At 34.4% G+C, this 13,125-nt stretch overlaps 2 protein-coding genes across 3 annotated transcripts in view; one reads left to right on the top strand and one right to left on the bottom strand.

Annotated features, from left to right (window-relative positions):
• ANKRD13C (ankyrin repeat domain 13C) overlaps window positions 1–13,125 on the bottom strand; it is an 80,041-nt gene that overhangs the window by 12,655 nt on the left and 54,261 nt on the right. For both annotated transcript variants that reach the window (XM_061186455.1, XM_061186456.1), the window contains 3 exons: window positions 11,805–11,936; window positions 8,450–8,611; window positions 483–562 (listed from right to left, as the gene is read on the bottom strand). In XM_061186455.1, coding sequence (XP_061042438.1) covers window positions 483–562; window positions 8,450–8,611; window positions 11,805–11,936 — 374 coding nt within the window. The remainder of the gene's footprint in view (window positions 1–482; window positions 563–8,449; window positions 8,612–11,804; window positions 11,937–13,125) is intronic.
• Window positions 6,297–6,671, top strand: LOC133088492 (translation machinery-associated protein 7). Its single transcript, XM_061186454.1, has one exon. The coding sequence runs from the start codon at window positions 6,314–6,316 to the stop codon at window positions 6,506–6,508; it is 195 nt and encodes a 64-aa protein (XP_061042437.1). The 5' UTR covers window positions 6,297–6,313; the 3' UTR covers window positions 6,509–6,671.

Genomic DNA, 13,125 nt, shown 5'->3' with positions numbered 1-13,125 from the left:
TTGGGTAAGGATAGTAAGAAGTAGTCTGGCACAGGCTGAAACAAAGAGATGACGACAGGAGATGAACTTGGAAAGGCAAAAAGTAGATAAACAATGAGTAGCCTTACATACCTTGCAAAAGACTCTGGATAATAACGGAATATAAAGTTCATCATACAGTGCAAAAACTCAAATAAGCAACTGCACTGGGCAAGTCCTCATATTTCCTTAGAACAATGTCCTATAGGTTTTTTGGTATATATAAATTGGCAAGAGGGATGTAAAAAGAAGGCTCTACAACTTATTCAAAAAGAGAATGTAAATGGGGATGCTTCTCCCTCATCATGCTTCATCCATATTTTTAAAAGGAAAAAGAACTGCTTCAGATGAAACTATACTAATAATTCTCTGTAAAAAAACATTTCATGCCTAAATATTCATGTTTTTACAAATTGTCTTTTCTAAAAACCAAAGAATATATAAACAAACAAAACAACACTTACTTTCCATTTTCAGAAGATGTATATTCTTCCCATGTAATAGTGTTCTGAGGAGGAGGGGTAAGGGACTGTCTTCGAATCGGCTGCCAAACAATAACAAACAGAGAGGGGGAGAGAGAGAGAAAGAAAGAGAGAGAAACAGAGACAGAGACCAAGAGGGAGGGAGAAAAGAAAATTATATTTTTTAAAATATAAAATTAAAACATACAATAAACTATAATCTACTTAATCTCTTCAATATAATGCTTTAAGAGGTTATTCTGAGATACTTCCATGGTGATTTAAGCTCCATCAATAATATTTATTATCATTTTTTTAAATCTCAAATAAAAAGAAAAGTGTCAAAGTAGTAAAATCCATTCATTCAATGTCTTTTTGTTTGTTTGTTTTGTTTTGTTTTTAATTTATTTATTTTTGGCTGTGTTGGGTCTTCGTTGCTGTGCATGGGCTTTCTCTAGTTGCAGCGAGCAGGGGCTACTCTTCGTTGCTGTGCGCGGGCTCTCACTGCGGTGGCGTCTCTTGTTGTGGAGCATGGGCTTCAGTAGTTGTGGCACGTGGGCTCTAGAGTGCAGGCTCAGTAGTTGTGGCGCACAGGCTTAGTTACTCCGTGGCATGTGAGATCTTCCCAGACCAGGGCTGGAACCTGTGTCCCCTGAATTGTCAGGCGGATTCTTAACCACTGCACCGCCAGGGAAACCCCATTCGATGTTTTAATCATCTAAAATGTCCCTGGCATTATGCTAGATGCTGAACGTGGGAACTACAGAGAAGTATAAAAACTAATCCTGACTTCACAGAGTTTACAATTCAAAGTTGGAAGAAGAAACACATACAAACATGAATAGTTAATCAGGAATACAAAGTATTAAATGATTAAAGATCAAATGAGCTTACAAAAAACTGAGTAATACAGGGGTTCAGAAAAGAAAGCAGTTTTCTATAGACAATAAATCGAGACTAGGGGATTGAGGCTCAAATTTAAATGAAAAGAAAATAAAAAGAATATTTTGGACAGAGAGAATTAACAGTGAAAACACTAGATTGATTTGAACTAGGGAGGAAAGTTCAAAAGGGAGATCAACAACAGTGGTAAAGGTCATATCAGATTTAAAACTTACACCTCATCTTTGGTAACCAAGAGCTTGGATCACTATAGGATGAACTGGCAATAAAGAACTAAGGGAGTGGCAGTAGAAATCGAAAATTGCTAAGGAGAAACCAACAACACAAACTGTAGAGCAAAAGGGCAATAAGTGAAAGACACATAAATAACAAAATGAATAGTAACACTGGGAGAGGGTCCCATTCAGAGAAGTATAGTTTTGGATATAATGAGTTTAAGATGTTAATAGGCAGCATATTAGAGTTGTTAAAATCAAGGATTTTGAAGACACAAAAATGAGTTGGAATCCCACCCAGCTCCACTACCTGGTAGTTGTGTGAATTGGGGCATGTTATTTATATTATTGTCAATTTAACTCACCTGCAAAATGGGAATATGACCACCCAACTCATAGTTAAGAATTCAAGGAGATAGTGTACGGAAAAGCTTAGTGCCTAGCACAGTATAAAGGATTCAGTAAATAATAGTAACTATTTTATACTGGGGAGTTCCTAGAGGGCAGTTACAAAAAGAAAAGGAGAGAAATCATATTTAGAGATAATGATTTAAGAATTCTCTGACTAAATGAAAAGTAATAAAACAGAGGACTGATGACTGAGTCCTAAAAACTACACAGATTTGCCAGAGGGGAGGGTGGAGAGGACAGAAGGGAGCCAGATATTAATCAATAAGGGAAAAGAAAAAACCAGAGCATCAAGTATCAAGTATCATGACAAGATACAAGACAAGTATCAAGTATCATGACAAGATGCAAGACAAGTATCATGGAAGTGAAAAGACTGTTTCAATATCATAACAAAGACTTTAAAGGGAAAGAAAGAAGCCTGGAAAAAAAGCCATAGATTTTGTTGGTTAGAAATCATTGATGATCTCTGAGTAGCAACAGAAGAATAGGGGAAGAAAGGAAACTAACAGTTTCTGAGCATCAGGCAATATGAAAGATGACGTTCTGCCCCTGAGAAGTTTACAAAGAGACACACAGGAAGTAGATAATTACAATCCAGGATGGGTGTGCTATGACAGAGGGATCAAGAGGATGGCATGAAAGCACTGAGAAGAGGTTTCTCTGACCCAGACTGGGGTAGCCAAAAAGATGTGCCAGCAATGGTGGTTCCTGGTGGAGAAGTCTAAAAGAAAGAGAACAAAATAACCAAATGAAGGACATTGAGGAAAGTACAATGGTGAGAAAAAGCATGCTGTACTGGGAAACTGCAAGTGTGGTGCTATTTTTCCCTTCATGTGTAGCATACATGAAGGAAAAATAGCAAGATACAAGGTAAGAGGGCAAGACACAGAAGAGAAAAAGCAGTTTGAAAGGGTTTTGTGCACTAAGTAGATTGTATTTTACTCAGAAAGCAATGGACAAATATTTTGAGCAATATAATGTTTTAGAACACAAACGTTGGAGCCAGACTGACCAAATCCTGGCTTTGCCAATTACTAGCTGACTTTGGACAAATTATTTAACCTCTTTTGTCTCAGTTTAGTCAACTACATAACCTCAGAGGGTCGTTGTAAGGATAAAACTGGCTTGTTAACATAAAATACTTAAAATAGTGCCTGACACATAGTAAATATTCTATACATTTTAGTTATTGAGGCTTTACATAGTTCAATCTATTTCAGAGAGGTCATTCTGGTAGCAGTGAGTAAGTTAGGAAGCTATCTCAGTAATCCAAATGAGAAATGATAGGCTATTTCAAAATGGAAGAAGAGAAATAGATGCACGAGATCTTTAGGATTTTGTAATCGATTAGACACAGAGGTAAGGAAAGCTAAGAAGTCCAAGGACAAATTTCAGATTGCTGGTTTGGGTAATGGCAGTAGATAATGGTGTTACCACTCAAGACAGAAAATAAGAAGAATGAAAAAATTGATCAGATTTAAACATACTAAATCTTAGATACCTATGTTTATCCAAGTGGAGGTAGGCAAAATACTATAGATCTGGTGATTAAGAGACAGGTCAGAATTGAAGGTATATATTGGGTGACAGTTACTAGTGTTTATGTGGTAACTGAAGCATCAGGTATGTATCTAACAATGAGACATTAGAGAATACTAATTGTCTACTCAATCAATAATCTATCTCCTGTTCTTTGTTGTAAAAGAACCTCCCTACCAATTTTTGGCTGGACACATGACTTCCTAGATTAAAGACTTCTAGATATCTTTACAGCTAGCTAAATTAGTTATACCTAAGTTCTAACCAATGGGATTTGAGCAGTGATGTATGCAACTTCTGATTGGGTACTCAGACAGAACAGGCATGTCCTCTCTTTCCTAATTACTACTAGGAATTATCATTCCTAATAGCTGGAATGCTAAACAGGTAATAAAACATCGTATACCATGTGAATGAGGGCCAGATCCTAGAAATGGTAGAGAAATAAGACCAAAAAAAAAAAAAGGCTAGGTCTGAGATTAACTCACAGAGCAAAGAAACCATATAAACTCAGATTTTTCCATGAGAGAAAAATAAACTCCTGTCTTGTTTAAGTTACTGTTATAATCAGCCAAAATTATATCATAACCAATACTAAATATGATATATAAAATGTGATACTACACACAATAGTATGGCATGTGGCAATGGCTATTAATAGAATGACAAATGGGCTTAATAGGTAGTGACTGTCATAAATATTGTGGCAAAACATTAGGTAAAACAGTGTCTTGTGATCCTGCAGAAGGCAGGCAAGCTAATAGAAGCTGTAACAAACAAAAGAAATGACTGAAAAAATTTACCACTGATGCTCCAACCCAGAACCATAGCAAAGGTTAATCACACCTCCACCCAAATCTCTATCTAACTAAGCAGATCATGGTCAATTTCTCTTTCAGAACACTGCTTAAAATTTGTCTACTCTTGTTTCCAGTCTATTTAATACCTATATATATTTAATACCTGTATATACATTTGGCTTTAACTGATGTTTTTATATATATATATATAAAATCATATATATATTATCATAGTAAAGACTCATTTTCCTGGCATGATTAGATAATGCGGCATGTCATATAAGTATATTTTTTCAGGTAATAAAATTCTCTAAGCAGTTTCTACTATTTCCAATAGAATTCTTTCTAAACTATACATTATACATTCCCCATCTTAGTAGAGACTGTAATGAATCTAATTTAACCTTCCACTGAGCACTTTACTTCATCATTATGAATATCAGTTATTATATTTTAATAAGGTCTTTCTTAGTTTATGTTTATTCTAATTGATCCTTTGTTATATACTGATACTCACAGCTGAACCCATCAGTGTTCCCACTATACTGTTCCCATAACTATCCAATGAAACAGGAAGACATGAAGGCTGCCACAGGACACCAGATGGCTTTCTAAGTTTATTTCCCTAAGTCAGTAGGCTCTGTAACTAAAATGACATCAAACCTTTCCTACATAATTAAATGCAAACTTTTAATGCTTTGAAGCATATAAGAAATAGTTTTGATTTATTGCTAGATTTGCTGAATTCTAATATTTTATATGGCAAAGGTTTCTGGAAGTTTAACACATTCATGTATTTTATATCTATATATTCTTATTTTGATTTTATATATTAAAAAAATACATAATCACTAATAGAGTTTAACTCAATATTCTGTATATATAGCTGGCATACAATTAATGCTTTTATCAATGACTGTCTAAGGTATAAATGGGGCATTACTCCCCCCTCCAACAATAATTGGTTAGAACAAAGTGGAAAAAAGCACCAAAAGTGGAGGAGCAAGTATCCATAACTTAAGAATTTCTGAGCACTTAAATTTTACTATAAAAAATATTGTCAAATATATATACTAAATATTAGAACTGTCTGGAAAGGAGAGGGGAAAGAAGGAGTAGGCATGGCAAAACTAGTTAAAAGGCAAATAATTACTTCTAAGTGTTACCTATAAGCTATTTCTTATAGAAATTAAAACAAATATTTGTCTGAAAAAAAAAAGGAAACTCAAAAGCTATTCATTTAGAATAAAGAACATAAATTCATTCTGAAAAGGACATACATTTTTAAGAACTGAAATTCTATTAAAATGTGGCTTTAAAATATAATATTTTCGGGAATTCCCTGGCGGTCCAGTAGTTAGGATTCCACGCTTTCACTGCCAAGGGTGCAGGTTCAATCCCTGGTCGGGGAACTAAGATCCCACAAGCCGCACAACATGGCCAAAAAAAAATATATATATATATATATATATATAATATTTTCATGTCTTTTGAAAACAATCATAATAGTCATACATATTTTCTAGGTTCTTGAAATTTTCAATAATGTTCCAAAGCCAAAAACATGCTTTTTACTAATATGATCTATATGCATCATTGAAAAAAACACCACAATACTGATTTTTACATTTACCAATAGCAAGGTTCTCTCATTCCTTTTACAACTTCAACTTCACAATATTTTGAAAGAATTGCTAAGACGTGTTGAAAATCTGGATACACACAAAGAAGAGACTTTAACAAAGGCGATCTGGGAAGCAATATACTTAGACCAAGAACAAGAAGAACTTGGGGTAAGGGTCCAAGAATCAAAACCCATCTTTGCTACTTATAGCTTTGTGACTTCAGATATATTAATTTCTTTAAACCTCATTTTCCTTTCTATACAATTGGGCAATGATAGTTATCTCATTAGGTCATTGTGATAATTAAAAATTAAATGAGTGGGGAAGGGGCGGCAGGCGCCATGTCGGGCCGCGAAGGTGGCAAGAAGAAGCCCCTGAAGCAGCCCAAGAAGCAAGCCAAGGAGATGGACGAGGAAGATAAGGCATTCAAGCAGAGACAGAAGGAGGAGCAAAAGAAACTCGAGGAGCTAAAAGCGAAGGCAGCAGGGAAAGGCCCCCTGGCCACAGGTGGAATTAAGAAATCTGGCAAAAAGTAAGCTGTTCCTTGTGCCTGAGGCAACGATGATCCTTAGTTCCATTCCTGTTTAAACATCTGGATTAAACATCTGGATTCCCTGCCATAACATCTGTTGCCACCTATAGCTAGAATGAAGTGTTGTCTTGGAACCTATTGTACATTTAAGAATAAACTTTTGTAAAAAAAAATAAAATAAAAATTAAATGAGATGATATATGAAAAAATACTTCACACAATGCCCAGGAACTATTTCCTTTGATCTGATCAGAAGTCAGAAGCTTAATTATTTAATTCATATTATTTTGTTTTATTATATAGGCATCTGGGATTAAACTATGTTTTAATTTCAACGTGCCAAACTATATGTGATTAAAATGTTATTTAAAGACCCCTTTACCAATTCAAGTGCATCAAGTTACAATCTCTGCCCTAAAGAAAATAAATTTGTGTACTCATCCCAAAATGGTTTGCTGCCAAAATTAAACAAAGGTAGCAATAAGCACCACCACAACAAAATCGCTTTTTTAAAAAGAACTGTTATAAGATTTAAATCACAATATAGTCCAAAGAAATAGTCTTTATGTCTGGTTAACAATGGGAAAGGGTAGCAGCTTTGTCAAAGATTAAGCTCATCATTCCCTCTCTTCAATTCATCTCCATTTCTATTTCCTGAGCATATCACATCCTATTACCTCCTACTGATCGAGAGATCAGCAAATCCCAGGAGGCTTCTGGAAAATAAAGCCTAGTGAGGCTCTAATCCAAGGACAAAAGAAAAATGAGGACTGCAAAGAGGATCTGGCAGGAAGGGGACAGGATCACACTAAACTGGATCACGATTTTAACTTAAACATTTAATGTGGATTCTTAAGCACTTTACATCCTATACTCACTTAACTAAACTATGGTTGATTCACTCAATATATAAACTTTCTAGACATTAAAATAATTTTGCTGCCACACACAGTATCACCATGAATTAGCTGAGACCTGGCATACTATTCTGAAAAGTTTGTCTATCCTGAAAATGTAATCTGGCACAATACCACAGGGGAGAGGCTAAACATTCAAGGAATTCAAGTCTCCTCATAGTAGCCTTTCATCTTTTTCTGACTGTGACTCACATTTTACACTATAACACAGCAGTCACACATATGCAGGTAGACACAACATACACCCCTGACACTATTGTTTCATAAAGTAATAAGGACCCATACTATGTTCTCTAGTTTTTCCTTATTATCTGAATTTAGATTCTACTTCAAAAAAAAAAAAAAAAGTGGGGGTCACAGCCCACAAATTGAATTCACAATCCACTAAAGGGTCCCAATCCTAAAAAACACTGCTATAAAAAATGTAGTAAAATGTTAACATTTGGGAATCATCTTTTTTCTGGTTTTAAAGTCTAAAATTGTTAAAATAAAAAATAAATTTAAGAAACCCTCCAATTCATCTTACTAGGGAAATAAGATTATAGAGCCAAGTTACCTTGTCTCATATAGCTATGTATTTCCTTGATTTCCCTCCCCTTTTCCTACTGTCACACAATTCTTTGCATGTACCATGTTTTCAATAAATACACACTGAATAAAAAATTTATGGGAAGGTATAGGCTAGAAATGACTTCATGAAGTAGGTAGATTTTTAGCCAGGTCTTCAAAGCAGCAGAAGATTTCAGTTGGTGAAGTAGGAAAAAGAATATATGCAAAGTGACATGGATTAAAAATTAACACCAGGTTTCATGCTTACAAAATGATTTTAATCTATTTATTAGTGAAGACTCAAAGATCAAGAACAGGTTCACAAAAAATCACCAAAGACCATATCACAGAAAAATAAAAGGTGATACATGGTAAACAAAACCTATGAGCATACTTATATAAACTCACTGAATGCCAGGAATGAAGTCTACCCCCTCTCTCTTTAGAACATTATAAATTAAGAAAAGTAAAAGTTATACCTCAAAATTCTGCTCCATTATGTTTCCACCTTTACTCAAACTCTCCATAATGGCCTTATTTCGAAGAATATCTTCTTCACTGAGATGTTCTCTTCTTTTTCTTGATTCTAAAACAAGTCCATTCACCAGATAAAAGTCGGCCAAAAAGTTTCCTACCCTTTCCTAAAACAAAATCAAATATTTCAAAATAATAAAGCTTATCTTAGATTTTTTTTAAAGTTTCAAAGTAATACACAGTTTCTTCATAAACATATAACATTTAGATGTAAATAAAATATTCCTCTGGTACTTGAAATTATCAAATTATTTTATACATTCTATTAAGCTAAAAAATACATAAAATAACATATTTCAAATTTATAAAGGAAAATTTAAAACACACAAGATATATGGTAGTTAATCTGCAAATGAATTAAGTCTAAGTAAAAACAACACATAGTATTCCTTTAGAATCTACTCCCAAGTAGCACAAAACTATCTGACAACTTAATTTAGCTAATAGTCAAATATCATGAGTTACAAGGAGGGGTCAGGGATAATTAATGTTCCCATTTTATAGATAGAAAAAAATGGAATAAAAAGAAATAGTCTTAGTCACATAAAAATTTCTAGTACAACTAAAATTAATTACCTGTTCCAATATTCTCTAACAGGCCCAAACTTCAAGTTACAGTTGCTTGCTTCTTTCAACAAAGGGAGAACAACCAAGTAGTTTTGCTCATCAGTATAATTATGTATTTATATTATGGATTGGGGATAGGGAAACTCAAATGGATTAAAAGGACATCAAGAAAAGAGGGCTCCTTCAACATTAACCTTCACTTTTTTTCAGACCCACAGGTGGTCAGAGTTTGAAATACCTTACCTCAAAAAACATGATCAGTAACTTACTGAAAACAAGTTTCCCATTTCTACCTGCATGCAGATCACTTGCTCTCCTCTTGCTGCTGTTTTCTGGCATTCCAAAACTAAGTGTTTATTGTTGCTTCCATTTCCACCTTGCTTTTGGTGGCTTCCTTACCAGTCATTAGAAAGCAAGGCATTCTGTACCTGTTTCTACCTACAAAATGGGAACCATAAGCATTACTGACTCCCTCCTTACCTGTCAAAGATTTAAGAAGATCACCTAGACACTCTTCAAGAGCTTTGAGCTGCTTAGCAGTAGCACTAGATGAACAGCAGCTTCAATTTTTATCTTCTCTTGAAGTGATCCTTCTAATGCTGTCCAGAAGAACAGAGTACAAACAAATAAGACTTCAAGCCAACAAATGGATTGCAGTGTAGGATCTCACAACTGGGAATCCTATAATGCTACTTGTTGCCAAATAGGCTTAGAGAGGAAAACTGATGAACCTAGATCTCACAGTGAGAATTTTTCTGTGGTTGGGAAACACTCAAGTGATAATGATCAATTTTTGAAATCTTATAATGAAAAAGCATTTATTAAAAATAAATCATATCAATAAAAAAATGTAAATGTATATTCCCCATAATCCAGCCATTCCATTTCTTGCTATCTATAAAAGACAATGCAAAGGCATGTAAAAGGATAGTAAACATAACATCATTTATAGTGGGAGAAAACTGGACACAAATGTGTGTCCATCTAAATGTCCAAAAATAAGAGACTGGATAAATAAATTACAATATATCCATACTATGGAATACTATGCAGTTGCTAAAAAGAATGAAGTAATACTACTGAAAAGAAAACACTTCTAAGACATTGGGGGAAAAAAAGTTGCAAAACAATAGATAAAATGACACTTTATGAAAAATAAACCTATCAACAACTAAAGCTAAATATTATTATAGATAGATATTTATGTACATAAAGCATAAAGAAAGGTCTGGGGGATATACAGCTGGATAACCTTCTGCAAAGGACTCTGGGATTGTGAGTAGTGGTCAAGGGAGATTTTCAGCTTTATGTGTAAGACTGTGTGGTGGTTAATTTTATGTCAGTTTGCCTAGACTATGATGTCCAACTGTTCAATCAAACACCAGTCTAGATGTTGCTACGAAGGCTTTTTCTTTTTTTTGGCTGTGCTGTGCAACTTGCAGGATCTTCGTTCCCCAACGAGGGATTGAACCCAGGCCACAGTGGTGAAAGCACTGAGTCCTAACCACTGGACCACCAGGGAATTCCACGAAGGCATTTTTTAGATTCATTAAAATTTACATCAGCAGACTTGAAGTAAAGCAGATTACCCTCCATAATATGGAAAGGCCATATCCAATCAAATGTAGGCCTTAAGAGCAAAGACTAAGGTTTCCCAAAGGAAAAGCAATTCTGCCTCAAGACTGCAACACAGAAACCCTGCCTGAGATTCTAGCCTGCAGATTTCAAACTCAAGACCATATCAACTCTCCCCTGAATTTCCAGCCTGCTAGACTGCTCTACAAATTTCAGACTTACCAGCCTCTACATTCACACAAGCCAATTCCTTAAAATAAATCAACCTCTCCCTCACCCTTCTCTCCTTCTGTCTATAGGTATATATACATCTATATGCAGATATATACACATACACAGAGAGATACAGAACTCCTACTGATTTTGTTTCTCAAAGAACCCTGACTATTACAGGCTATTTTTGTCTTTCTAATGAGGATATATTCATTTCTACTGTGTGTAATAAAAGATAAATAGAATTCTTAAAATCTTGGCCCTTACCTAATGTGTTACTTATCCTTGACTTTAAAATTTTATAAGATGCTGCTTCATACATCCAACTAAAAAATGTTTGAATATATTTTGAATATATTATGTTTGAAATATTATATATTATATATCCTCTTGCTGACAGATGAAATGGGAATTATGGAAAGAATTTACAATTCACTAATGGGGAAACCGCCACTGAGATTTAATTTAATTACAGTGTTGTAGGAATGTAAGCTTATTTAATTTTAGTCAAATATATGGAATACTGAGGGACAGACACTGGGTAAGTAAACAGTTTAAAATTCTAAAAGAAGAAAGAAAAAAGGTCCAGGGAAATGAATTTTAAAGTATATCCTTCTTTGTGGTCTTCCTAAGAAATAAAGCATTAGAAATATAATGGAACCATGTGAAGACACTGTTCCCTGTATAATAACAAGGCCACCAACAACAAGAATATTTTTCAACATAAAATTCAAATGAACTAAACTTTCTCTCCTGGCTTCTGTAAGAATATCTTCCAACTCTGTAACCAACCAATATAATTCCCTATTTGGATTCAAGGAGAAGAGAATAAACTACTTGAAAACAAGTAAGATACTTCTTTCTACCTGCATTTCCATCACATTATTTTGGCAACATTAAATACTAAACAATTTTTAAAGTGTAAAAATCTCGATTTGCACATACTGTTTTATCTTCCCGAAAAAGCCATCCTGTTTGGGCACGTGTGAAAGAAATTGATTTGGTTGATAAAGTTGCAGAGTAAATATCGCTACTCATTAAAATGTCAACCTCTTCTTCTGTTTCCATCTCTGATTCCTGGGGTGGGGGCAAAAGGTAAATATAAGAATCTAGGTTTTCAAAGGTTATTAGCGCCACATATGAAAATGTCAACAATTAAAACGTTACAGATTTCAAAAAACAAAAAGGACCAATTCTAAAAAAATGTGAAGTGCTAGTTACTCTAAAAACAATTACAGAAGTGTAAACTTCATATAACTAAATAAGTTAGAATTATAACCAATTATGAATCTAAAAATACAGGACACATTAAAAATATACTCACACTCTTCCAGATATGTAATGGAAACAATACTAGATTACCTATTACAGAAGTACAAAGTATGCAGAGTAATTGTAAAAGATTACTTTAAGAATTAAGTAGACAGGTCTGAGACAAAATGCCTGTAAGAAGGTTTTGTTTTCTTTAAGTATAGATGAATCTTACTTTAGTTCTTTTTAATCTAAAGACCCACCACTATGAGCCTTTCTTTCCCAATAGTTTTAAGTGGAAGGAAGGAAGGGAAGGAGGGAAGGAGAGAGGGGATAAGGAAGGAAAGAAAGGAAAGGAGGCCACATGGGATCTTCTCTATACACCTTATAGAAAGAAAAGGAATCCATAAATATCAACCCATAATTTCCAAACTCAATTAGCAGCCTTGCTTCAACATATTCCCCAGTGCTGGCATATAATAATTGATCGATAATTATTTTTTAAAAGAGAAAGCTTTGTGCTTGTTTCAGGGACAGAAAACTAAGAGACCAGGTACAGAAGAGTAAATGAGTAGGTATTAGATGAGGTTCTATTCTAAATATAATAGGCCAAGAGAGATTCTCTGATATTTAGGACCCCAGAATCCGAAGAAAAGAGGGAGAAAAAAGGCAGAACCTAGAGAGTTGACTGGAGAATGAGAACCATCCATAAGGTTTACAATAACTAGAGGCTCTATTTTCCCTACCTCCTGATTTCTAGATTCTCAAGAGGCCCATTTTCTATTTGTCACCACAAACTTTCACCCAGATATAACCCATTTCCTTCACCCTTACAAGTGAGGGATAGAAAATCTTGACATTAATGCTAAGGCTGTAACAGGTGAAAATGTATTCCTGGTAACCCAAACTAACTCTGAACACAATTTCCTAAAGAGAAATTTTGACTGGCATAGATTGTACAGAACTGTTAACCATCATGATGTAAATATATTACAAATCAATTAGGATTTTATGT

The sequence above is a fragment of the Eubalaena glacialis genome, chromosome 3, assembly GCF_028564815.1.
Source record: "Eubalaena glacialis isolate mEubGla1 chromosome 3, mEubGla1.1.hap2.+ XY, whole genome shotgun sequence".
Lineage (NCBI taxonomy): Eukaryota > Metazoa > Chordata > Mammalia > Artiodactyla > Balaenidae > Eubalaena > Eubalaena glacialis.
This window is presented reverse-complemented; position numbering and strand designations above follow the sequence as displayed.